Raw genomic sequence first — 27,263 nt, forward strand, 5'->3', positions numbered from 1 at the left:
GCGCCGGCGACGGGGGGGGGGGGGGGGTTCGCCGGGAGGGTCAAGTAATGTATGCGGTGGTGACTTCGGGTACCGGGACCGATCCGGGGACTGTGGCTTATTTATTTATTATTTTTAATGACCGTAATTTATTTTCGTGCCGGACCCGCTAGCGCCCCCTTCTCTCCCCCGTCGCACTGCGGCGAAGCTCCCCCACCCACCCCCTCTCTCGCCCCCCCCCCTCGCTATCTCCGGTGACAAGTTGCCACGTGTGTCGGGGGTCGCCGCCGGGCTGTAATCGATTGTTTCGGTCGTGCTGTGATATCTTTTTCTCTTTTTTTTTGTTTTTGATTTTTCCTACGTCGGATCGGGTTTTCGTTCCGTGATTTGTGCGGGTAGATCGGGCTCCCGATGTATGTGTGCCGAGAGATTACGCCGGGACGATAATATGAGAATTGGACTGATTTAACAAAAAGGAACCGAGTCACACTGGTTATTTTATAATAGAGGGTGGGGGGGGGGGAGTCTTACAGAGTTTTCTTCTTCCAAAACCGTATAAGTTGTGTGGAAAATGAACGCAAGAAATGTTGAGATTTATCCGTTGATTTTGAATTTTATTATGGAATAATTTAATGTACTTGTTGAGCTTACTATTGTTATTTTTGGTAGTGACGTAATGTAGACAGACTTTTGCAGAGAGTAGAAGTGTTATTGGCATTTAAGGGTTCTTCCATCGATAGGTGGGAAGTTATCTAAAAGTTCGCAATGCTGTTGATTCGGTTCTCTGAATTGATTTCGCCGATAGGTATTATGAAAATGAGCCAACTGTTTACTCTGACTTATCTAGATTTTTATTCAGGAGAAGGAAATCAAATTCTTAAAATTTAAAAGAGAAAAAATCTTAAACTTGACTACCTCGGTCAGAAGTACACAAACTTAGCTCCTGTGATTGATAATAAGTAAAATAAATAGTTTAAAACAAGGAATTCTTTCTGGACAAATGGAAAAAAAAAAAATCGGTTTCTACTGAACTCGATCCAGTTGGCGTTCGTTGCTTACATAAAAATCAGTCGATTCAAACTTCACGGAACAAAACATTAACACAAATATAAATCAGTAAATATACTGTAAATCTGTGTTTTCGCGGTTTTTCCTTCCCTCCTTTTTCCAGCAGAAATTATTGCACCGAGCTGCCACCTCCAGCTCGATCGCTTTCATTCATTTGAAAAGAACCCTTCGCTCGCTGCAATCCCGACGTGTTAACTCCCTCTCTCCCCTCTCATAAAACGAACAGATTAAATTAAAATTAAAACAGATCGTTGCCGAGGTCTCAATTCACGGCAGTTCCGATGCTTTCTGGATGGGCGATGCGCGGTGGAAGTGATTTATCCGATTGTGAAGGAAGGGGTTGACCGCAGCCTTGCTTGCTCGCATACAGCGAGCTACTTAAGGAGATGCCCTCCCTTCTCGCCCCCTCCGCTTCGGCCCCCACACGAGGTGTCCCCCCCTCCCCCTACCTAGCCTCCCTCTCGGTTGGCTCATCAAGACGCTTCAGTTAACTTCCCCCTCATTAAGCTTCCTTCTCCCCTTTCCCGATAATGCCCCTTCCCCGGTCTCCACGGTTGGGGACTCGCATGTCACACCTCCCTACCCCCCCCCCCCCCCTGCCCAGAGGGGTCATGATGAAAGCATCTGTGTCCTTGTCCGCATGCGTAAGCGTCATTCCGTGGAACATGAGATGACAAAATTAGATAGCTCCTCCCTTTTTTATCAGATTTGAGAAAAAAACGGAGGAAAACAGTGTCGAGTACAGAAAAAAACCCGGCTCTAAAAAGTTGTATTTGCTCCCGGTTTGTTTGGGGCTGCGGAGGAGCTAAAAACCGGGAACCGTCGGGCGCGAGGGGGTTGAAGAGAAATCGCGAGATCAGGAACAAAGCAGTAGACATATTGATTTTATCAACTCAAGGCTATACAGAGAGAGCGTATGTTTCGTTATTTTTCACGGCATTCATTTTTAGATTAATAGTGAAAACTGAAAAGGTATGAAAGATGAAATTCTCACTTTAGCTGCACTGCGAAATAATATGAGAGTACGACTCATCAATATGGGCACCTGCTTGTATATAGAGAAAGTAACGGGGCATAACAAAAATGAGCCCTGAATGATAGTCCATTTAATCGAAAAGGAACACATACATTTCATTATTCAAAGCAATTTACGAAGAGAATAATGATTGCTATAAAGCTGACCTCACGACCACTAGTATTCCATTTCACATTCGTAATAAACTTCAAAGCACGTCCGAAAATGTCCTATGACGTTCCGTCAAGTAACGGAAAAACGCCAAAGGAATATTTGGATGCTGCCTTCCTTCCGATAGAATACGAGTCTTCAGAAAAACCTGTAACCTGTTGTTCTTTCTTACTGAGTTACTCAATGAGATTTTTGTCCCGATTTGATGTAGTTGTCCTAAAAATTATAAGTGAAAATAATGGAGTCATTCTCAAATTTAAGTATTTAATCGAGAGGAAGTTGGCAAAAGTCGAACGCTCATCGCTGTTCTCCCTAGGAGCGGCGATATTTGCAAGTTAGCAACACTGTTTTTTCTCAATATAAACGTACATAAAACAATCGATCACATAAGTAAGGACTCTACTTCACGCAGAATCGATGCATTTAATGGATATAAATGATGAACAACGTCGATGAACCGCGTATAATCGAAATCGCGGATGAACGAGACTTACCTGCCTTTTGAACGATCTCCATCCCTCCTGTGAGTGAGAGGGCGATTTAAAATGATGGATCAACCAGTGGCGTGGCGTACTTTGCGATATATCGATTAATCTGCCATTTAAAACTTTGGAAAAGGATCCATAAACAGGGTGTTCGCAACGAACACTGAAACAATCGATTCTTTACCACAGCTTCAAATAGAGAAAAATCGATGATCGATACGCGGACTGGAATCCGTGCTTCTGTGCGCGCGGGTCTAATCTTCATCAGCGCGACAGCCATAAATCCAGAGAACCAGTTGACACTTCCGACGTTGGGCCAGCGACCTCTGGCCCCAGCTGTGCTCTCAACGGTCACCCGGCGGAATCGGTCCATATTAAGACCTAGCACGTCCATTTTCCAATGAGACCCGACGTCCGTTAGAATTTTTGGATTTCGGGGCTCGTCAAACAGTGGACATGTTAGGTTTTAGCAGGAATGGCTTCAGAACAGAACCGTAAATCGTTAGCTATGAATGTTTCCCGTTTAAATCTATGCGAAGGAATCGATTTTCCAGGTGTTCGTTGCGAACACCCTGATAATCGACCCTATTCCATGTGCTTAGTGGCAGATCAGTCGATTTATTACATGCCCGACACGTCACAGGATTGCTTTGAACTCGATTGGCCCGGGCTATATTAGTCGATAAAATACTCTCTTTTCACGAGGGAGGAAATCTGAAACTAAGGTTCTTGTCTCCATGGGCAATTATCGGGTGATATAGTCGTTTTCAGGTCGAAGGGATGTAACTTCATTCCAAGGTTGCAAAATTGACTCGAAAAATTCAATTTTCCCACAAAATTTTACTGATTTTTTGCATGAACTCACAGGAAAATTCAGGAAATTTTCAGTTAGAGGTTCCCAAGATTCTCCTGGAAACTGAACTTACGAGGAGCGATTAGGCAACGTTGAAATATAGTTACGGTTACGTCCTTTTACGAGGGAATAAACGGCGTTCGTCATAGCGGTGAATCGCGCGAAAAGGTAAAAACGCGTTAAAAAAAACACGTTTCCACGTTAAAAGCGACGCGTTTTCGCGTTAAAGACTTTGGAACGACTATTTTCACTTTCAAAATATTTTTCTCGAATTCAAATTTTCGACAGGAGAAAATTACGACCAGTTAAAGTCAAAAACACTCCGGACATAGTCTTTCCCTAGAATGTGACTTGGTGCATTCCTATGAATCTCGGTCCAATTTCGATTAGATTAAGATGGAAATAAGTAGATGACGCACATTTCCTGGGCGTCTCCTGTAAAATTTCGTTCTCGAGCTCTGCGATTCAATTACTGCACCTGGTAGTTTCATTCTTACTCCATTACCGGGCATCCCGTGCGGGACAACCGCAGATAATCGTGGCAAAATTCAAGACCTGCCGTTTCGAGGGCCGTTTCATGGTAACCGAAAATCTTCCAAGTCGAACCCGGTGAGAATTACAAACTTGTTCGGGAGTCGGCCAGCGGGTCGATTATCGAATCGATATCGAATGCCCTTTATCGATAACTTCCTATCTCAACAATGCTTTATATCGATCAAGGTCATTCGATATCGATTTAACAATCGAGGCGCTGTGCTTCGTCGGTCGGCCGGCCGTGCTTCAATCAAGCTTCTGCGGAATAATTTAGGAGATCATTACTTTTATTGGCCCACCATTAATGACTGCCTCCTTGCTCAGGCGCGCAGGGTAAGTTATTGCGGAATTTAGGATAATTTTTTATTATTATACTGCGGCCGAATAAAACATAGACAGGTTTAATCGACCGGCATCATGAGCGAACCTGTCCGTTTCTACACGGCGCGGCGAAGGATTTTAATTCGAATCTCAACGCTGACCCCGCGCGGGTAACAATTTTAGCGATGACTGGATTTAGAAAATTGAATTCTTCAGGTGTTTACTGTTTGTCGTGATGATGTTTTGAAAGAGAAAAAAGGAAACAAAATCGTATTTCAGTGCGAGAGGAGGTGTTGAGATTAGTCCAACACGGTTACGTGAAAATCGAGCACGTGAAACGTAAATTTGCAACCATTAATTTCAGGTGCTTTAAGATGGGGAACCTTGACTATTATAAAAAGATATAACTTAGAGCATGGCGAACATAATGGAGATCATTTTTCCTGAAGATGCTTAAAATAGGGTTGCAACTTTAATGCACTTTCAAAATTCCCAGGCTTTTCCTGACTTTTTGGGAAAATTCTCTGACCACTGGCACTGAAATTCCCTGACTTCTAACGATGAAAAAAGAAATGAACGTTCATTTAAAAATTTATTGGATGGTTCACTGGGATAGTCATTAAAAACACAAGGATTACAATGAAAGCCACTCGTCCTTCAAAACTCAAGCTGAACTTAGACGGTTGATACAAGTATTTCAACTTCTGCGAGCCGCTCAAATTGTATCAAAAATCATCAAAAACCATAAGGTTGAGGGCGAACACGATTTCTTAATCCTGTTTGCAGTTATTCAGACGAAAGCGCGAGAGCGGTGCTAAATTGTAACTTTAGCAAGTTATCTCGAAAATAATATCACAATTATTTTTGCAGGAAATTGAGGAAAAGCTCCTGGACGTTTTGCTGCGAGTTTTTAAAAACACGACGATCTACAACGGACATCACGCTAAACTAAAATAGTACGTGATAAAATTATTTCAACTACACTACTGCATGACCACTGCATACTTTATGCAGTAGGTAGTGGCAAAAGTTCAATTTTGAGTTTTCCAGCTCCGAGGTGGCTTTCCCGCAGACGATCACATTTAAATCTGTAATAAAAATATATCATCTTCCGCGCAGAAGTAATTAATTGAACCATCGCTGACAGTATAATTACACATATTTTTCCAAGTTCGTGGTAATCTATTGATTAATTGTTCCGTTCCGTTAGCATGTTGTTGTTTTTTCGTCAAACAAAAGGGTAAAGGCGGGGTCTCTACGTCATAACAAGTCCCAGTGTCCGCGAGTTTCCGCCGTGTCCACAAGCCCTCCCCGCCACCCCCACCCGGTTGCGTGTTCGCGAACTTCCTGCACCCCTAGCCCCCCTTCCCCGATCGGAAAAGGAGGAACGTTCTGCCGTGCTTGGGAAAAATGTAAGCACCAACATTCAAACGTTGATATTTTAATAAAATACAAATTTCTTGGAAAACTTGCATTTTTCTACATTTAAACTTTAAAAGATTATTATTCGTGATTGAATCCACTACCTATATTTTTTAAAAAGTCAAGTAAGTAGTGACGGTCATAACTTACTTGAAATTTAAATTCTCCAGCGATGGAATTTGGCAACATTCGAATACCTCACCGCAGGTCAATAATTAAGGCATTCATTTCCTCAAAATATGAAAATACTTATTCTCGCTCAGACGGGACTCAACAATAAGGCTCTTTTTGTAGCGCAACCAAGGTCTCGATAGCTAATGTTAGAGTTCTTTTGAATTTCCCCTCAAAACTTGCAAGTACGCACTCCTTGCGCATCGAGTCTCACACTCTCCTTCTCGATTTCCTGACTTTACAAAAATACATTCTGACTAAGTATGGCGAGATTCGCTGACATTTCAGTGAGAGAGAAAAAAACATTGACAATCACCATTGTAAAACAACAATACACTGCACTTCCCAAACGAAGGGAAAAACTTCAGCCACAGAAACAGAACTTCGTTACATAAGAAACACCAAAATTTTCGGTCAAAAAACCGAACTCCAGTTGAATTTCTTAGGTCTTTGGAAAATAATAAAGCCTTACAATTCGTACAGCTAACAGAAGTTTAGATTACCAGAATCAAACTTTCGATTCGAAGCTCTAAAATTGAAGTTACCTGCATTGAAAACTTTGGCGTTTTTTTCTCTCTCTACGTTTTCTCCTCCGTCCGTTAGGATACTCCAAATAAAAATAAAAAAAAAAACTTAATAACTTTTCCCTATGCTGCTGTTTATTTCTTACTCCCTCGCTTTCTCGTTTTCTCCTAGCCTCGCGACCCTCGCGTCCCAGGTATTACACAAATTTAATAATTTTTTTCCTCGACGGCAACAGGGCGGGATGAAGCCTCCTGCGCGCGTAATTAATAATAGGCTCGCTAATGCTTCATCTCTAGATTAATCGCAACTCAACTTGCCCTCCCTCCCCGGTGGCCGTTGCTAATTGCTTTTGCTTATTGTTGCACCGGCCTTAAAAATAATTAAGCCCGTAAAATTAGGGAGCAGCGTGGGCAGGCGGGGGGTTGCAGAAAAGAATTCCCGTGACCGCAACATGTGCAACCCTGTGCCTGCCTGCGGTCGAGGTGCGCGGAATTTTCAGGTCGAGGGGGTGGGGGGTGGGGGCTCGCTCCGGGGGATCGGGGGATGACTCGCCTTAATCCGGGTTCGCGAATGTGTGAAATCGACTCGAAAACTGGAAACCTTGGGGAGGCCTGCTTTGCGCTGTTAATTGCCGCACCTGCAAAGTGCAACGATACGACTGGTGGTGGTTGTAAGGTTGAGGGGGGGGGGGGGGGGGGGTTACGTGCGTATCTAAACCGTGTACCCCGCGTTGTATTGGGCTCGTGCCGTGAAGATGCACATTAGCAGCATTCTTCCGACAATACCAATGCCTTGTTCCCTTTGGCGCGCTGACTGCGTATTAGCCTCTTGCGCCGAGTCGGCCGGCCTAGGGTAACCTATAACTAGCGCAGGAACGGCAGGAAAACGGTCTATCCGCTCATTCGTTCTCATCGTTTAAAATCGAATAAGATATGCTCTTCTTAATTTACTGCTGCGTTGGGAGGTAACACCTACTGACACTTTCAGGTTATCGATGGCTGAAGAGCAATACCGCCTATCTGCAAACTGACGATTTTGCACAACGAAGAGAAAACTTCGCAATTTTTGCAGTTTTAAGGTTATATTTCCAATTTTTTCATACATTACAGCGTCATTGAAGCGCTCCCCTACAGAATTGAAAAAATTTAAAATAATCAGCTTGCGTATTTTATAGTATGTAGGATGCGGCAAAGTCGCTAACTCGATTTTGCCAAAATTGTCAGATAGGCGGTACTGTACCTAAGCCCTGAGTATGGGAAAAAACAAATTGATACAACTATTTCTACTCCTGAGCCGCACAAATTGCGTCGATTAAGCTGAAGGCGAACTTGATTTCTCGATCCCGTTCTTCGATATTCAGACGTTAGCAGGAGGGCGGTGTTAAATTCCAACTTTCGCGACTTTTCTCGGTGCAAAAATGGAAGTCTTTTGTAACGCCGCCGTGCGGTGCCGGCGGAAATAGAGAATTAGCTGTTAAGCCGCAGCCCTGGGAATTTCCCTGAATCGGAGCATAAGTCCCTGACTTTCCCCTGACTTAACGGGTTGTTTACAAATTCCTGAGTTTTAAAGGCTCTTACGTTAGAGAAGCGATGATTTTGAACAGAGAGGCGGCAATGAGCATTCTGCAACATTGCGAAGGAATACTCGGAAAAAGATATACGGTATCGTCCGGAAAAGGAAGAGTTAATTATCGACGATATCGGTTATCTTGAGTCCTATAGCAGTTCCAGGAGAAGTGGATACTATATTTTATGATCAGTTTCGCAAACTTTCGTAGATCCTTCCCTTTAAGAGAGAAAAAATTCTTACAATGTACAACAACATTTCCTGATATTTCATCAATGTGCACCGACACTATGCTTGTTTTCCTCAGAGAAATAATTATATGCGTAAAACGCACACAAAATAAAAATAAAAGCAAACTTCCCAAGTGAAAGCTTCCGGCAAATTCGTATGCATTAAGAATCCACGATAAAATTTCAACGCCACTGTCTAAGTATATTTAGCTTCTCAGTATGAGCGTCGAGTTCGGTAATCATTTTTCCCTGCCCTCTCCCTGACCCACGCTGCCGTGCTAAGGAAAAACACCGTATGAACCTTCAAGCGTTGCCAAATTTCGTTGATAAAACACACATTTCCTGGTAAACTTATGATTAATTACCTTCCAATTTTTACAACATAATTTTTTCGCAATTTTACCTGAGATTTCTAGGAAAAATATTCATAACTTTCCTCAAAAATGAACATGTTAACGAGGGAAATTTGGCAACTCTCGAATGTTCATACGGCGTTCTTCCTATGCACGGCAGCACGCATCCCTCCATGAAAATCGACCATTAATATCGATTGAAAAACGATTAGCATTCGGTATGAAGAGCACGTCGCGCCAAATCTGGCAAACGACTAACTAGTCGAGAGACTGTTGAGTCTGGAGCGCGGTGATTAAACGCGACCGAGGCTGGACCAGAATCGGGACCATCCATCCGGGTGATGATTACACGCATCGAAAGCGGTATCCCCCCCCCCCCCCCGAACACCCCCCCCCCCGCTATTCTTCCCCGCTGCGGTTGAAATACGAAACCCCGAGGACCGCTTAAAAAGCGTCGGTTATCGAAAATGAGGACGCGGCGCCACGCTGGGCCACCGCTGGCCTTTATTGCGTTTCGGCCGGTTTCGGCCCCGGAACGCATCGACCATCGAAAAATCAAAAGTTGGGCCCGACGCCGAGGCCGGGCACACTGACCTCATCTCTGTTGTCAACTTGGGGCCGACCCGACCCGACCCGACACGCACTATAAAAAGCCCACGGTCGAGGTGAGTGAAAAGTAGGAGCCAGGAACGAGGTATTCTCCAGACCACGTACATCCAAGCATTTTATTCTCGAAAACCCTCGTTAAATTATCGATTTCCTCGGTAGTTATCCATCCGCACTGGAAAAAAAAACACATTGGATCTAGAGTCCAGACTCTTGAAAACATTGACAAGAAAAAATACTCTTGATTCAATCAGATTTAAGCTGAAATCAAAAGGAAATCTGCTCAATGAATTAAGAGGCTCGGTTCTTGATTTAAGCAAAAATCCGATTGAATCAAGAGTATTTTTTCTTGTCGGTGATTGCAAGAGTCTGGACTCTAGATCCAAAGTGTTTTTTTTTCCAGTGCGTGCTTTGCGATACGTCGATTGATCTGCCGTATAAACCTATGGAAAAGGATCGATATACAAGGTGTCCGCAACGAACAACTTGATAATCGATTCTTTACCATGGCATCAAGTGGGGAAAAATCGACAGTCGATCAATCACGCCTCGCCTGTATCGAGAGCGTCAAGACAAACGCTCCGAGATATCATATAATTTGTAACGTTTACATTACAGTTGTTAACACTTCTCGTACTTCCAGCAACTCTTTCCCGAATTCTTTCCTCATATCGTTAGACTTCTGATGAACTTTAGTCCTCTGGTTCATTCTATTTAACTGATAACAAAAAATAATATTTGCAGGCGGGGACAATGTAAAGTTTCCGACCGGTTGGGACGTCATGAGCACCGATGAAAAATGGATTTCACAAGCTCAACTTCTAAGTACACAGAGTCTCAACACGTAGGCAGGAAACTAAATTGTGTTACTGGTAATTTTACCGACTTTAACTTGCAATTGTGCTGAGTTCGGTAAAAAAGGGGGTCTTTCAGATTTCCGAAAACTGAGTGAAATTCCTGCGCTTCATTTCCACTGAGGAACCGGTTTTATTTTGACCATGTTTCCGATAATTTTACAGTGATGGGTGAAGCTTTCGTGTAGGGTCAGTAGACCAGTAGACTTGGACTCCCTCCGAACACAGGACCCCCTACGGATACCTCCGAATTTCAGGTTGGAGAACAAGGTTTTGGGGTAACCGATCATGAAAGTAAAACCATACTACGATTCAGTTGAATGAGCTAGAAGAAGTTGGAACAGATCCTGAGTGGAGACTTGCCAAATCAGTGCATTCCCTCACTTATTCTAATAGCTAATGGAGTAGGTATAGCTTATGATACACTGAAAAAAATGATAAATTCCAAATTGAGTCTACTTGCTTTTGACACGGTGACACTGTTAGGTAAGTAAGGATAACTAGACTTCTGATGGCATTTTCTTACCAAACTTTTAGTGAATGCGATTAGAGTAACGATATTTACTACGATAGAGTCTGATCAGGGTGTCTAGTTTTTTCCAGTGTGGGAAATCCTGGTGAAATCCTGATTTGTGACTGCTAAATCCTGATTTCATAATTTTTCCGAATCCTGATCAAATCCTGATTTTGCGGAGAAAAATTAATAATTAAGCGTATGCGAAAGCAGAACTCTAGAATTAAGTTCTAAGGATTAAAAACGACTTTTCTCAAATCCTGATTTTACGACCGATTTTTCCTCAAATCCTGATGAGATCGGGATTACATCCTGATTGATCTCAAATCCTGATCGGGAAAATCCTGATGCTAGACACCCTGCTGATGGTCATCACCATACTCACATCACTGTACCTCAAACCATATTTTTTCTTCAGTGAATACTCGAAGGGTCACAACCCTTTCTCCCTGCGAAAAGTCAGATTCCAATCGAACCGGAAAACCCTCAAGTTCAGCTGGCACCGCAACTGGCCGCTCGTAGAACTTGACAACGAGGCGCCGAGAACTTATTGGCATGACAAAAGATTTAAGTGCAGGCGGAGAGCCAGGAGTCTTTAAGAAATAGCCCATTCAAGAATCACAGGGCACGGACCCCTGGGGGCGAGCGAGAAACGGGGGGACGCGCGGGGGGCGGGGGGGAGGATTACACCACTACTTTCCTCCAACATGGTGGAAATAAATTTATAATGAGTCCCGGAGTGAAACTGCGAGGACGAAGAGGAAAAAGTTCTCGGCAGACTCGGCCGAGACTCGAGTTGGGAATATTAGATGAAGTAGGGTGGCTCGGTGACAAGGCAAATTGAATACGCAGCGAGACTCGGTCCTCGAGAAGTTTAGAAAGACTACATTTCGGAGTTGAGTGGTGCCGCCGCCGCGCCGCCGGTGTAGTGCTGCCCCTGCCCTGCGGACCTCTAATGGGCGCCCTGGCATTCCGATTGCTGGATGAGTGGAACGGCCCGGCCTGGTCACTGAGTGCTATCGCTTTTCCAAAACTTCCTGATGACCCCTCTCGAGGTTTGAGATGTTGTCCACCGGTGGACTCTTGTTATGGATTCCGACGCTGGATTAGGCGGATAAACAACGCAGGGTGCCCCCGAAGTAACGCGACCAGGCTCCCATTCCATATCCGTCAAAAGTTCCAGGATTTGGAACTTTTTTGTTCCGATTTCTCCTACTCCATGACCATCGCAGGTTCCAGGATTCGTTTTAGATTTTTTCAAAAATTCTGAGAAAGTCCCGGAAAATGCAAAAGAGCCGGGACATTTCGGGAATTTAAAAAAAAATCCGGGAAAAATTCAGAAAAATCTCAAAAAGTTCTGAAATTCGACTGTAGTTCCGGAGAATGGGAGCGCTGAACGCGACTAGTCCGACGTACCTCAAGTTTGAAAGCAAGGAGCGACGTCACATCAAAATCGAGCTCCGAGAAAAAGAGGTTTCGAGTTTAATTCAGGGTCTTGGAGAACAAGGCGCATAGTACAAGTGCAGTTTTCGAAAAAAATTGAGATATTAGTGATTTCAACTAAATCTAGGTTTGGAATAAATTCTGAGAAAAATTCACCGGTAAATTCAATTTTTAAGCACGAAATGTGAGTTTGAACTTTCTTTCCGCCATACGGTTTCACATAATTTAGAGATTTTAAACACATTTTTCTCGAAGTGGCAAAGACTACACTATTGCGCCTTGTCCTCCAAGGCCCTGGCATTCCAGAGATGAGGTTTAATACCAATTTTCATATGCATGACAAATTTCAACAGGTGACAACATGTATGTGGTTCATTTCAGAACTAAACTACTCCTAACTCAGTTTTTACCAATTGTGTGACTTGGCTCCTTTTGAATGAGTTCATTGGCAGTAGAGGCAAACAGGGTCTTACACAACCATGTGAAGTACCTATTTCATTGGCTCCTGAATGTTGGACAAAAATTAAACGCATAATGGCGTTTCTTAGATTGGTGGTTAGTATTCCCTCAACTATTTCTCTTAAGTATCTTTCCTGAAGAAAAAGAGAACTTTCAGGGCAACCTGTGCGTTGTGCGTAGTTTACAATCCTACTTAAAATGAGATGTCACTGTGGATGCAATCACGAGCCATAAACGGATGAATTGGAATTACTCGAGTTTCAGGTAAGAGGATGTAGGTGTCACTTAGGAAGAAGGAAAAATATTAATAAATAAAGCGGATTATAAGTTGATACTTATGAGTTAAAGAATGTTACTTAAGTACATGTGTTCAAGTACTTTTATCAGAAATAACCATTATTTCGATGCATTATGAAAATCTTTGAATTGGATTTAGACATATACTCATTGGTGTGAATTAATTGGGTCACGACTAATGATGTCTTCATCAATTGTTACTAAAATGAATCCATTAGAAATCTATCAGGGGGAAAAAAGGAATGTCAGTGGTCCTTGAAAAATCTGTTTAATATCTTGATGTTTCCTTGCTTCCAAAATATGATTTTTTTACTTTAAAAAAACATCATTTGTAGATAAATACGTCATTTTAATATCGTCCAATATATCACCAGATTTTGACATCTAGATACATAAAATTCGTATTAAATTTCTCCAAAAGTCAGGCCAACTTCATTCAAACTATTATCAAAGATCCTTTGTTTCATCAACTTGGACTTTTTCATCATTCTGGCTCCCACAGTGAAAGTGTTACCAGCCTCCTCTCCCCAAGGAAGCGCACAACATCCCATGACGTTCAATAAAAGGGGAGGAAACGGCGCTCACATTTAAAGAGTGAGCAAAAAGGGGGACTGAGACAAGATATTGGATGAGCACTTCGGCTACAGGGTGCGCGGACGGAGTTGACTGGGAGCGTTTGCACAGTGTTTCTCCAACCACTTTGCCGCGTGCCAACGCTCCTCTGACACGCCACGCGCCACCTTGCTCGATCGACGATCGCATGTGGAATATCGGATGCCTCGCGGAAATCGCAGATCGCTCACGATTTTCCGCGATTCCGTAGACCAATCAGCGTCCGTGCCATCTCGGAGAGAGAGCGGCTTTGAAAACGTATGAGCCTGGAAAAGCTCCGAAATGCCAACCGCTTCGCACGAGCCTCACGCAGAAATGGACGTATTTCTGTTAAACAGAACTAAGCGCCAAATGGAGATGTTGCATGTGTGAGGGATTTGCGATTTGACCATTGGTTCTTATGTAAAAGTTCGCGAGAAACACGATGGTGCCACTGGTTTTCTCTGAAATCATCTCCCAACCTCAAAAAAAGCTCTCAAAGTGAGGCCAAAATGGAGGGGATATCCCACCCTACCCTGGGAGTCCACCTCTACATCAAGACGAACTCTCCATGCACAGATAGGGAGCAAATACATTAGCAGGGTTGCCACTTTATTTGGGGACTCCAAAACTGAAAACACGGCATCACTGCTAATGTATTTGCTCCCTATCTTTGCATGGAGAGTTTGTTTTGATGTAGAGGTGGACTCTCAGGGTAGGGTGCGGATATCCCCTCCATTTCGGCCTCAACTTGAGAGCTTTTTCTGAGCTTGGGAGTTGATTTCAGAGAAAACCATTGGCACCATCGTGTTTCTCGCGAACTTTTACGTAAGAATCAATGGTCAAATCGCAAATCCCTCACACATGCAACATCTCCATTGAGTTCCTTTTGAGGATTTTAGAATCCCGGATAGCGCATTCTGTCAAACGGAACTAAGCGCCATGGAAAAGCATTGCGAGTATAGGACGGAACGAGCATCGCGTTCCGCAACACTCGCCAATCCAAGCCTCCCTCTCCCTTCCTCCCCCTGTGGCGCTTAGTTCCGTTTGATAGAAATACGTCCAAATGTCTTCTTGTGATTGGAAATGCGTCGTTAGTCTCAGAAAAGAACGTATCTCCATATCAGTATTGCCAAATTTCCCCTCGCAAATTGCATACTAAGCATGGGAACCTTGGGCATTTCTGACTGAACATTTCACCGATTTTTCCTCAGATTCCAAGCTAAAGTCAGAACAATTTTTGATGAAAATTGCACAAAATTGCATGAAAAATAAATTAATTGATTGAGTCAATTTGGCAACCTTGGAATGGAGTTACGTTCTTTCGTCCGGGAGACGACGAATGTATTCTCACATTTTGCAACTGAAGAACCACTCTCCTTTGTTTCAGAAAAAACCATAGCACATGCGTCATTAGTTTTCCAAAGCAGATAGGTGTAATAAAAAATAATATTTCTGCCCTTCCCCGCCAATTTTTTCAAAGATCCCTGTTGCGGACACAGGAAAAGCCGCTATCCTAGACAGCGATCGATTTTGCGAGTTTTGAGTGAAGATATTTTTCCGGTAAGATTCTAAAGACAAAACATAAAAGGAAATGATTTCCACGGAGCTGGCGCGCTCGCTATTATTGGCCGGGGCGCGATACACAAACCGCGGACTTTGAAGTCCCTTTGCAGGCGAGCCGAAATCGAATCCACCGCAGGCCCTTTGGAAATCCCCGCCTAAATTAGATCAAGACGGGTTGTTTGCCGCGTCCCCGTCCCCGCCCCGCGCTGCCAAGTCCTGCATATTTTGCACGGATTCCAATGGAAAAAGCGCCGATTTTTCGGCACGATCCGGCAACGAACCCGCGAAAGCCCGTAATGGCGTTCCAATCAGCGCTGGAAATCGACGCGACGCGGCGGCACTCTCAGCGATAAAGGCACTCGAGAAACAGCTTCGTCGGCCGACTCCGCAAAACCGCGCGAATCCCGTTGGGAGCCCTGCGAGGATACGCCGTTTTGGAGGAGCTTTGAGGGAGCTTTTATTTCAGATCTCTGGCACGACCGGAGCGCCGCACCTCGCGTCGGCACCCAGCGCCGCGCCGAACTTTCACTTTTCATACCTTCATCCTTCAACTTTGGCCTTCGTCAAGCTCTCCTCGTCGCTCCGAAGAATGGGTCTCGCTCGCTCCTTCGTGGGACATTGTTCCCGGCCTCATTAAGGATTAGTCGCCCAGGAGGCTCATTCTTTTCTCGCAGCTGTGACTGCAATTTCACTTTAAGCCGGAGTGGACCACGAAACTGCCATGCTAATGAAAAACGCCGCATGAGCATTCGCACTGAAAAAAAATTCTCGGCGTTTTTACCAAGGTCCGTTGGTACCTTTACCATCTCACTTTTTTTACCAATTATTGGTAATTTTACCAAGACAGACTGGTAAGCTTACCTAAAAACCGGTATTTTTACTGTTTTTTTCAGGTGAGAATACCACTTTTATTGGTAATCAATTCCCGGTAACTTTGCCATTTTATCTCGGTAATTCTACCACAGTCGATAAAAAATATTGGCGTTTTTACCAAGGTCCAGTAAAATTACCGAGAAAGTTCAATAATTTTACCGAGATTTCTCGGTAAAATTACCAATTGCATAAATGGTAATTTTACCAAGAAAAAACTGGGATCAATTAGAACCCTGAATTCTTGGTAATTTTACCCTTTTCTTAGTAAATACACCGAGATTGTTTTTTCAGTGCGAGCGTTGGCAAATTTCCTTTGCTAAAACACGAATTTACTGAGAAAATTCTGAACATTTTTTATCTGATTTTTCGGACAGTTCTGTTCACAATTTCATTTAAAACACCTGAGAATTTTGAGGTAAAATATGCATAACTTCCCTCAAAAATAAACATTTTATCGAAGGAAATTTGGCAACTCTCGAATGTTCATGCGGCGTTCTTCCTTAGCACGGCAGTATACGACGTAGGAATATAAGCATTCTAATATGTGCTTTATTTCCAAAATTGTACGTAGAGCACGATTCGCGCAATGGAATCACTGAATGAGCCACTAGATCAGCGGGCTCATTATTGAAATAGATAGACGAAGCTATAGACAAAAAAAAACATGAGTAGCATGGAGCGATCCTTTGGTTTGAGTGAGTGACTGTTACCTTTTTTTTCTCTTTTTTTACGAACAGAACGTTTGAATTCATACATCGAATAACGTCAATACTTATCATGGTTAGAAGTTACTTGCAATTATTTTCGTTACACCAATCATGTTCTATATGAACTTTTGATAAGAAAACAAAAAATAACGCTTACTTAAATTCGCACATGTCTTGCTATCCAGTGTAGCACAAAATCGGACATGAACATATTAAAATATTTCTTTCAAATGAGCGTCTTAGAAGTTACATATAAAAGTGACAAATTCATCAGAGATGGCATTTTCAACAGTCACTCAAAAAAATAATATAACAGATCGCTGTTGGTATTTTTATTACTCACCGCCGATTAGCTGCTCGATAAGTGGTTTTAAATGACTCTTCACTGATACAGAGACACCAACCCTCACTAATGACACTACGGCCGTCATTTCTGTTTATCAGAAGTTCAACTTATGACGAGAACTTTGATTGTATAATGATTAGTTAGAGATCGGAGACGGATTACCTAAGGCGAAGCAGAGAAGTTCTCTGATAATAGCCGACGACGTTTCTTTGTGCAGCAAAACAATTTTTCCCCTGTATTTAATTTCTTTTCAGTTTTCTCCCAAGTATTATGAATACATAAACAGTATTTCAATAATAATTTGATGCATTACTTTTGAATTGTATGTGTAATGCTTGTGGCTGATACTCATGAGGTATATAACCTTCTCTCAAAGGAAACTATACATCCATTTAATAACTTTAAAAAACTATTAACCCAGAATGAGATATCTGACCGACCAATGCACGAATATTTCCTACGAAGTATAGAAAGTGCAACCCCTCGACAGCTATAAGGGAAAAAGACATGTCCCTCGGATCAATAGGGGTTCATTACTGATGGTTTTGTTACGGAATAAGCCTCAATCTACGCATTGATTTGGTATTTGAAAGAAATCTTGCGCAACTTCAGAATTAAGTCCTTCTGTTCCAGTTTAAGACCTGGAAACGCTCTTTTAAAATCTGCTCTTCAAACAACTAGTGCGGATAAAAATAAAACATTCGGCATCTTTCATGTAATTTGCAAAGCTCGTTTTACATCGAAGAGAGAATTAACGGAATTTATACATTAAAAAGCAGAATATTTTCCTTGAAACAGACCCACTATAACTTACATTTTATAGCAAAATGACAGTTAATTACAAGTTATAAACTTGTAAACGGCCGGCCCTACCCTGCACGACCCCCCTCCCCACCAACACAAATATCAAATTGACCAAGAAAGAAAAAAAATCATCAATCATTTAAGTATTACGACCACTTTTCTCGGACCGCAAAAATGGCGACACACACATGCGAGCTCAGGTAACACTCTGTCAGAGCAACACCACCATTTAATTCATTTTTCTGAGCAATAAAAGGATTGTTACGATGATAGGGTTCGCATTAAAACTGAGAAGGATTAAAAAACGATCCACGGGTGAGGCTCTTTCCGCCGCCACAGACGAACCGGAGGACTGTTCAAACTGTTTAAATAATGGGATCGACAATGTAACATTAAAATTTTACGATTTGATTTCGAATCCCGAATTTCGTTAGTACTTTCGACTTGGATCGTACGACTCTCTACAGGCTGAAATTGCATTATCGATTTATTGAAAAGCATAGGAGTTAAGATGGATCCTTAGCTTTTGCGGAATGCATTCTAGGTACGATCGCAGTGGCGTGGCGTGCTTTGCGATATATCGATTGACTGATCTGCCGCTTAAACCTACGGAAAAGGATTGATGAACAGGGATTTGGCAACGAACACTTTCATAACCGATTCTTTACCATAGCTGCAGGCTGCAGATGGGGAAATATCGATAGTATAGATCATTCACGCCTCGCCACTGTACGATCTATATATGATTACCTATTTCACATTCTGACCATTACTTAGGCGGACTATGTTTGTAAAATCGGAATTTCAGTCTATGGATGAATCATTATGTTATATGTTCGTGCCAAAAATCATCTGCCAAAATCTTAAAATAGAGTCTAAAGTACATTTTTCATATCTTGCGACCAATTTCAATGTATCGAGATCGATGGTAAATTGGAAACAGTACTTCTACCTTTTTTAAAAATTTTAGATGATATTCGGCACGAACATTCCTTAATGCTTTATCTAGAAAGAGGGATTTTCTGGACAAATTTTCTAGATTTTCCCAAAATATGCCACCTGATGGTTAAAAGTTAAAGAAGGTATATCAATGAATGTATCGAGAAAACATTTCGCATGCAAAAACTGAAGATCCACCTTGAAAAATGAACTTCTTTGATTGCGAGGAAGGATGTGGGCTCTAGCGAACAACAAATTCTGGTTCTACTTCACAACCAGAAATTTCTGTTGAGTTGACTTAACCAAAATTACGGTCGACTTAACCAGAATTCGTCGCTTCTCTGTCGTGAGGGTGTATCTCAATTTCCACATGAGCCCTGTTCTCCATGTAACTTTAAGATTTCAGGGCTCATGTGGAATTTGAGATACGCCCTTACTCCAGAATTGCAACGAATTGAGGTATTTAGTTGAAAAACAGCGTAATCACCAAAAGTGAGGTTCTCCGAAAACAAAACAATAAACTGTTGGTGCTTCATCGACCTTTGTTCATTTCCGATCGACAAAATTAAGAATCTTTGGGACGTATATCGTTCGATTTTTTTTACCTATACAAATATCGAATATCGAAGTGATACACATTCCTCTTGTCATTTTAGAACTTAAGCCTCAGCGATTTAGTTTTTCATCCACTAAACCGTCCAATTACGCCTGGCTCGATCAGAATTCCGGTTGAGTCAGATACAAGAAATGCGGATTGACTCAGCAGGAACTTCTCCTCGCAAAACACGCACAGAAAATTTTTCTTCAAAATCTAACAGAACCAGAATTTCCAACTCCAAAATTTAATCTCCACAAAAAGAGGAGTCGCGGCCAGTGGCGATTGTCACAAGTTGGCAACTCTGTGTTTTCTCAATATAGCTACGTTATTAAAAATCGATTTTTGACAAGACAACCTTATCTCAGCTGGAATCGATGGATGTCGATTTTACACAAATTAAAATGGACGAAGCCCAGCATTGCCAACTTTCATGAACGACTGCACATGACCCTACTGGAGGCTTTTTCCTGTCAAGAGCAAAAAAACACGCTTACCAGAGAGAATCTAATGAAAAATTTAAATTGTACAGCACGTTGGAAAAACTGTAAAGCACAATCTGAGATTCGTTATTTTGAAATTTCGCCAGCGGTAAGTAATCAGCCGCGTTTGTTCAAACCGATGAAAATTGGGCCCAGTCAATATTAAACTTCGGAGTGAAAAAAGAACGTCAAAAACAAAATTCAAACTTGGGATCGACTCACAATGGATGGAAATTGGAGCTTAAAGAAATTCGAGCGAGTTTTCGACATGCCAAGCAACGCAAATTAACAGCAAATAAAGTTCAATATTCTTTTCGCTGAATTGCGAACGTTTGAGAACAATGAATCGGAAAAATAGTCAATGGAATTAGTACTCATTTCAACTCAGGAACAGATAAATAATTCTATGCTTCGGTGTTCTGGGTAAGCGATTTTACGTTTGGAATAGCTTCGGAATAAAACTTGCCCATTTTCCTATCAAATCCGTTTTAGCTGCGTGATTGAACTTTCAATCCCTTACTATTTAACGTTATCTTTCAAAGGTTATTGCTTATCTGCTAGCTTTTAATTGATTCCGGAAATTGGTTTTCATGATTCCGCGAAAGGAAGTATTTTTCTCTTTTTTTTCTCTCTCTCTATCTCTCTCGCTGATCTGGTTGAAGTGCAGTAAACCCGCGAGGATATGGGAAGTCGGTGAACGATTATTTTTACCTTTTATTCGTACGGCTAGAGAAGATTGGAGGTGGAAAATATTTGATCGCAAATTGTTAACTCGACTTCTCTTGGGTTTCTTACGTTCTTAAAAAGAATCGCTGGACTTTCGAGGCGATAATTGTCCATTCATTTAATAATGTTTCCTTCGTCTTCCTTTCTCCATAAACAGGTCTTTTTAGTCTATAAACGCGTTAAAAAGATGAAAGTCGCTTACTTTCAGGACCCGTCATGGGCTTTTCAACGTTCCAAAATTTCCATTTTGACAGTTAATACAAATGCCTGGATAAAATTTTGCGGGAAAAATTCCAAGCCTTACATCCAGTGCATATCAATATGACTTTTCTGTCATAAAAATTGTACTTTTGAAGGTCGTTGAGAGAATTCATTAAAATATCTCATCAAAGATACTGACTTTACGAGTGACTTCGCGTTGTAATCTTCGTTTTTTTTATGACAATTGCATTCACTGGAAAAAAAAACACATTGGATCTAGAGTCCAGACTCTTGAAAACATTGACAAGAAAAATACTCTTGATTCAATCGGATTTTTGCTTGAATCAAAACGAAATCCGCTTAAATTAAGAGGCTTGGTTCTTGATTTAAGCTAGATTCTGATTGAATCAAGAGTACTTTTTCTTGTCGATGTTTTTAAGAGTCTGGACTCTAGATCCAATGTGGTTTTTTTTTTCAGTGTTTAATACCAGACTTATCATCGTGCTAACCATGCTTCTGGTAGATTTACTAGAATCATGACTATGACTACCAGGCGTTTGGCTCTGGTTACGATTGCCCGGAGGAAACCTAAATGTAAATATGAAATTCGACCATATTCAGCTATTTTGGCGCTACAATATTCGTACAACATTGCCCTGAGCAGTGGTACCAACATTCGAGCGTTTTGGTACTCAGGTCATTTTTCTCGAGAGGGAGCGTTCATAAATTAAATAAGGCACTTTCACGGCATTTTTAACCTCTCCTCCCCCTCCTGCCTTCAGACGCTTTTGTGACGTAGGACGTAGGTGATAGGTCCTTATCATTTAATACGGAAAAGCAAATTAGACGTATTTAGGCTAAAAGGAACTATAGGCATAGGTTTTGCGTGCAACATAGTTCCTTTTAGCATAAATACGTCTAATTTTAGAACGTTCTCTTCGACCTCCTCCCCTGAGCGTTACGCAATTTATGAGCACTCCCTCAACGGTTACGTGTGTTTTAAAAAGTAATGTATACTCAAGCGAAAAGTACTCACCATAAAAACAACAAGAAACATTGGTAGAGATCAGACTAGGTAGGCCTGGACCGGGTGTCCGGCGGAGTCGACGCCGACGCCGGGCGTCGCGGCGGCGGCGGCCGGGGCGGAAGGCGCGGGGGCGGCCCGCCACGACTGGTTGCGCGCGGGCGTGCGATCGAAGCTCGGGTACTCGGGCGTGTCGATGGACGAGTAGATATGGTCGGAGCTGGGCCGTGGCGAGGGGGTGGCCGTCGTCGCCGAAGAGTAGTCCGCCGACGAGTCGCCCGAGAGCTGCCGGGCCGAGTGCGACTTGTCGACCGAGTGCCTCGAATTCGGCATGGCGACCATCTCGCTCCCGCCGTAGACGGGTACCACCGGCACGGGCATCGGTACCACCGGCACCAGGTCCCCGTTGCCGATCACCGGCCGGAAGAGCGGGTGCGCCGCCAGCGGGTGCTGCTGGTGGTGATGCTGGTGATGATGCAACTGCTGCTGGTGGTTCTTATCGTTGATGTAGTGCTGATGCCGCCGCGAGTGGTTGCTCGCCACGCTGTTCGTCGTCGACTCTATCGTATAATTGTTTATATTCTTCCTGTTGTAGTTGTTGCACGCTTTCTTGGTATGCCGCGTGCCGCTATGATTGTTATTGGGCATCGAGTACTTGAGCTTGTCCCAGAACTTCTTCTCGTTGTACTTGAGCCTGGTGCAGCTCTTGAAGTACAGTCTAAAATCGTTGTCTACGTTGTTGAGGTTGGAGTTGGCGTCCTCGATGATGATGAGCTTGAAGATGCGCCCTTTGAGGCACTCGAGGAGCGCGTTCTTGAACTCCAGTTTGAGCCACTCGTTCTGGAGGAAGTTCTTGGTGGCGACGAGGATGATGCGCTTGCTGGCCTCGGCCGCCTCTATGATGACCGACGTCAGGCTGTTCTGCAGGTACGGGGAGGAGGCCGTGTTGATGGCCGGCAGGTCCCGGTAGTGCAGGCAGATCTGGTACGTCGGTTCCAGCTCGTTGCACACGCTCCGCAGGACGAATTCGTTTTCGTCGAGGGCGCTGTACACGACGTAGGCGTCGTAGAGTTTGTCCCGGTCCTCCAGATAATACTTGTTGGTCATTTGACCGCTGTTGTAGTGTTTGAACTTGAAGATTTTGATGTTGTAGTTGTTGAAGAGCCAGTACTTGAAGGAGTCGCGGAAGAGGACGAAGAGGATCGCGAGCACGAGGAAGAGGAGGATGAGGGACGAGACGACGACGATGAAATAATCCGAGACGATGATGTTGCGGATGATGGAGCTGGCCGGGAAGTCGATGCACGCTGTGTTGTTCCAGTTGATGATGTTTTTGACCAGGTTGTTGCTGCTGTTGTTGTAGTAGCAGTTGATGGCGTTCACGTTCTCGATTTGGTTGTAGTTATTCGAGATGTAAGTGGCCAGGTCCTGGAGATGAGTGCAATCGCACGACCACGGGTTATCGTGGAGGGAGACTTTTATCAGGTGACTGTTGTAGAAATTCAAGAGCACGAAGTTGAAATGCATCAGCTGATTATCGTGCAGCTTCAACAATTCTAACGAGCGCAAGTTTTGGAAGGTGATGTTGTTGATGTAAGCTAACTTATTGTTGTTCAGGTATAATTCCTTCAGATTGTAAAGATTTTCAAATTCGTTGCCGTAGAGTGTGACGAGGGAGTTGTGCTCCAAGTGGAGCGTTTGCAGCGTGCTTAGACCGTTGAAAGTGTTGTTCCGGATGGTTTGGATGTTGCTATTGTTGAAAAACAGCACTTTGAGGTTTTTACGGCCGATGAACAGGTGGTTGGAAAGCTCCGCGAAATTGTTGCCGTCCAAATAGACGTGGGATGCGTACATGGATATTTTATCGGAGATGTGGTTCAAATTCTGGTTGGAGCAATCGACCAGATTCGTGTTCCAGGTTTGGTCGTGGTAGCAAGTGCAGTTGGAAGGACACGTCATCTCGCAATCGCAGGCGTCGAAGTCACAGCAGTGGCACAGGGCGAAACAATGGGTCTCGTACCTGCACAAAAACTCGTTTGTCTTCATGCTCGTGGACATTTGCAAGTTTTGCGTACCGCGTGAAGTTGTCATTTGGCACACGATGTTGCTCAAGTCCATGATTTTCGGGTACTGGCGCAAGTGCGTCATGTTGTTGATCGCCGGGAGCCAGTCCATGTTGCAGTCACACACGAAGGGGTTGCCAGCTATGTAAAATTCAGGGATGTTCCGGTCTTCGGATAGCTTATCCAGGCGCAATGAATTCAACTCCAGTCGCGACAGCTCATTGGCGTAAATATCCACACGCGCCAGATTTTTCTTGTCGAAAAACGTGTTTGTTTCGATTTTCCTGATCATGTTATTGTTCACGAACATTATCTCGACGCTGTTCGGTATGGACAGCTCGTTCAACTCGACGATCCTGTTGTAACTAGCATCAAGGGTTTTAAGTTGGAGTTCGTTCATTATTTTGTAATAGTTACCCAATTTCTCGATGTAGTTGTTGTGGATATCAAGCCACTTCAGATTCGTCGGCAGGAACGCGTAATCGAACCAAACTAAATGATTATCAGACAGATTCAGCCATAACAATGACACGAGGCTGGAAAACACGCCGTTGATGTCTTGCAAGTAGTTATAGTCCAACCGGATGGCTTCGATCTGCACGTTCTTGTCGAAAGTCCCGCGTTCGATCGATTGCACTTTATTCTTGGCCAAGTTCAGAACTTGGAGATTGGGCAAGTCGACGAACATGTCTTTCGTCAAGTTTCCTATGCTGTTGTCGATCAGCCGAAGCCCCGTCAATTGGGCCATATTCTTAAAAGAATTCGGTTTGATCTCCGAGATCTGATTCTCGCCCAGATCGAGAGACTTCAGGAAGGACAGGTCGGTTAGCGCCGTTGGAAGCTCAGAGATGGCGTTCGAGCTGAGGTCCAGCTCTTTCAGATCGGAACAGTTCCTGAAGGCGATCTCATCGACGGTCGTGATTAAATTATTGTTCAAGTTCAACTTGGTGAGAACGAACAACCCGTTGAGCAGATTGGAGGTCACGTGGTGCAGACGATTATTGCTCAAGTTCAAAGTGTGCAAGTTGTACAACGGCAGGAACGAGTCGTTTTCGATGAAACCGATCGAGTTGTTGTGTAAATCCAAGATTTGAAGGAAAAGCAAGTCCTTGAACGTTTTGGAGTTGATGCGCGTCAGCCTGTTGCTGGAGAGATTCAGGACAATGAGCCTGATAAGGCCGACGAACGTGGACTCGTCTATTTGATTGGAAGTCAGTTGATTCGATGATAAGTCGAGTATTAAAAGCTTGTTTAAATGATTCAACAGCCCCTTCGGCAGTTGCGCTAGAGAATTATTCTGCAAATGGATTTCCTGAAGCTCTTTGCAGTTGGTGAACACGTTCTCTGTCAAAGTTTGGATGTTGTTGTTTGTGAGGTTAAGGATATGCACGTTGTGAAGGCTTGAGAAGGCGTTTTTCGGGATCTCGGTGATAAGATTGTCGTTCAAAAGGAGGGTGTGGAGCCGCTTGAATTTCGAAACGTCGGAAAGCTCGGCGAGGCTTTGGATGCGGTTGGCCGAGAGGTCTAAAGTTCGAAGTTCACTGCCGCCATGGCACTCGGTGGTGCCCTCCCCGTCCGCGTCGCCCTCCGATGTCGTGGGTCGCGGGCTCGACACGCGAGGAGGGGCCCATTTCTTCGCCGAGAGTCCCAGCCTTGTTATATCTGCGATGGCGTTGTTGGATAAATTCAAATGCTGCAACTTTTTCAACGGGCAAAACACTCCGTCCGGCAGCGAGTCCATGTTATTGAAACTCAGGTCCAGGTGATGGAGCTCTTTCAAAGGTCGGAAACTCCTGCTCTTGATCCTCAGGGACTTCGTCGGCGACCAGTCGAAGTTTCGAGAGTTGACGGTGAGCTTTTTGAGGCCGGGGCTCTGGCTGAACACATTCTCGGATATCTCGGCGACTTTGCAGTTGGTGAGGTTGAACTCCTCGATTTGGTTGAAATGCGAGAGGAGGCTCAGGTAGATGAAACTTTCGGCGTGGATATCCTGGTTGCACTCCAATCTGAGTTTGATCACATTATCGCTCTCCGGCAGAATCAACTCCCGGGGGATCGTCGGGAGTTTGCAAAACGCGGACAACTTGCTCGAAGTTGCATTGGGCTCGAGGAATACGTTGCAAGGTTCGCTTGCCAGAGCGCACGCTAAAAAATTCAAAACTAATAATGCAAGTTGACTAGTTTGTTTAATCACTCGCTCCCTCATGTTTCCCATCAGTCTCATTTTGCGGAGCCAAAAAGAGGCTCTAAAGAATATTCAGATCAACATTTAAATTTAAAAATCGATCGCTACCGCGCACGCATTGGTAGACAAGTTTTAATAACTAAACGAGTGAAAATAAATATTTCCAGTCCGGTGGAAATAATATAGCGGGGATAGAATAAATAAAAAACACAATCAAAACATCACAGTCGAAAATAAGAGAAACATTCGCGCTTTCAACGGACGAGATGCTTTTTCCTCTTTTTCCGTTTCATAAATACACGGCGCGAGAAATATCGGAAAACACGCACACACTAAAATCCTCCGAGGCAGGGCGAATCCAAAATCGTATCCATAGCACCGGCGAAATAAAATTCCAGGAGCGTTAAGCACAACACACAAAACTCAAAACAACCGGGGAAAAATACGAACAAATTTCAAAACGCGGGATTGATTTCACTGATTTCGGAACACTAGTCGTTAAGAACATAAAATTTGCGGGGTAAATTACATTTGAAACAGGGGGGATTCGTTAGAAACTTTGAGCACTTGATTGAAAACAAAATCTGAGTTGGATCCGTTTCGAAATCTCACGGAAGCGCGCGCGGTCCCTTCGACATGTTGGCTCGGGCATCGAACGGGCAGCACTGAATTCAGGATCGCGAGCGCGCAGCGCACTGCATTCGGGGCATTAACTCGATAGTGCGCCCGCGTCCGCGAGAGAGCGCCACGTTCTGGGCGGCGCCGGGGCTGCTCGCGAGGAGGGGGGTAAAACGGAAAGATGGGAAGATGATCTCGCCGTGTGCGGCTTTGAACGCTCTATTGTCCGCCGGACAGGGTAGGTTGGAATGGACACAGAGCCGAGTTTCCAAACAATGCGACAATAAAATCCCGTCGGATTTTTGGGTTCCTCGAAAACCTAACCGCAATCCGCCTCCTCCCGGGGGTTGAATGAGTTACCGACGCTGAGCGTGATGCGAGGGCTCCGCGATGCAGTGCCATGCCACTTGCGTGATGAATATTCTTAGATTGCCGTTGGAAGGCTTCTGTTTTACTCCGAGGCATGCTGTTCGCCGTTTCGCACGAGGACTAGCTTATTCTGCAGATTCTTGCCCGCGTTTCGTATCCTGGAAACATGCGAGGAGAGCCATTGCGACCCCACTCGTATGCTGCCGTGCTTAGGAAAAACGCCGTATGAACAATCAGGCGTTGCGAAATTTCCTCTCATAAAATGCGAATTTCCTGGTAAATGTATGAATATTTTCCTCCCAGTTTTT

The 27,263-nt window shown here is 43.7% G+C and overlaps 1 protein-coding gene across 1 annotated transcript in view; it reads right to left on the reverse strand.

Moving 5' to 3' along the window:
- Positions 1-26,666, reverse strand: part of LOC109033743 (toll-like receptor 7) — a 46,958-nt gene extending 20,292 nt beyond the window's left edge. Inside the window, exon 1 of the mRNA XM_019046499.2 lies at positions 21,733-26,666. Coding sequence (XP_018902044.2) covers positions 21,763-26,007 — 4,245 coding nt within the window. The 5' untranslated portion in view covers positions 26,008-26,666 and the 3' untranslated portion in view covers positions 21,733-21,762. The remainder of the gene's footprint in view (positions 1-21,732) is intronic.
- Between the last annotated feature and the right edge of the window lie 597 nt (positions 26,667-27,263).

The sequence above is a fragment of the Bemisia tabaci genome, chromosome 2 (genome assembly GCF_918797505.1).
Source record: "Bemisia tabaci chromosome 2, PGI_BMITA_v3".
Lineage (NCBI taxonomy): Eukaryota > Metazoa > Arthropoda > Insecta > Hemiptera > Aleyrodidae > Bemisia > Bemisia tabaci.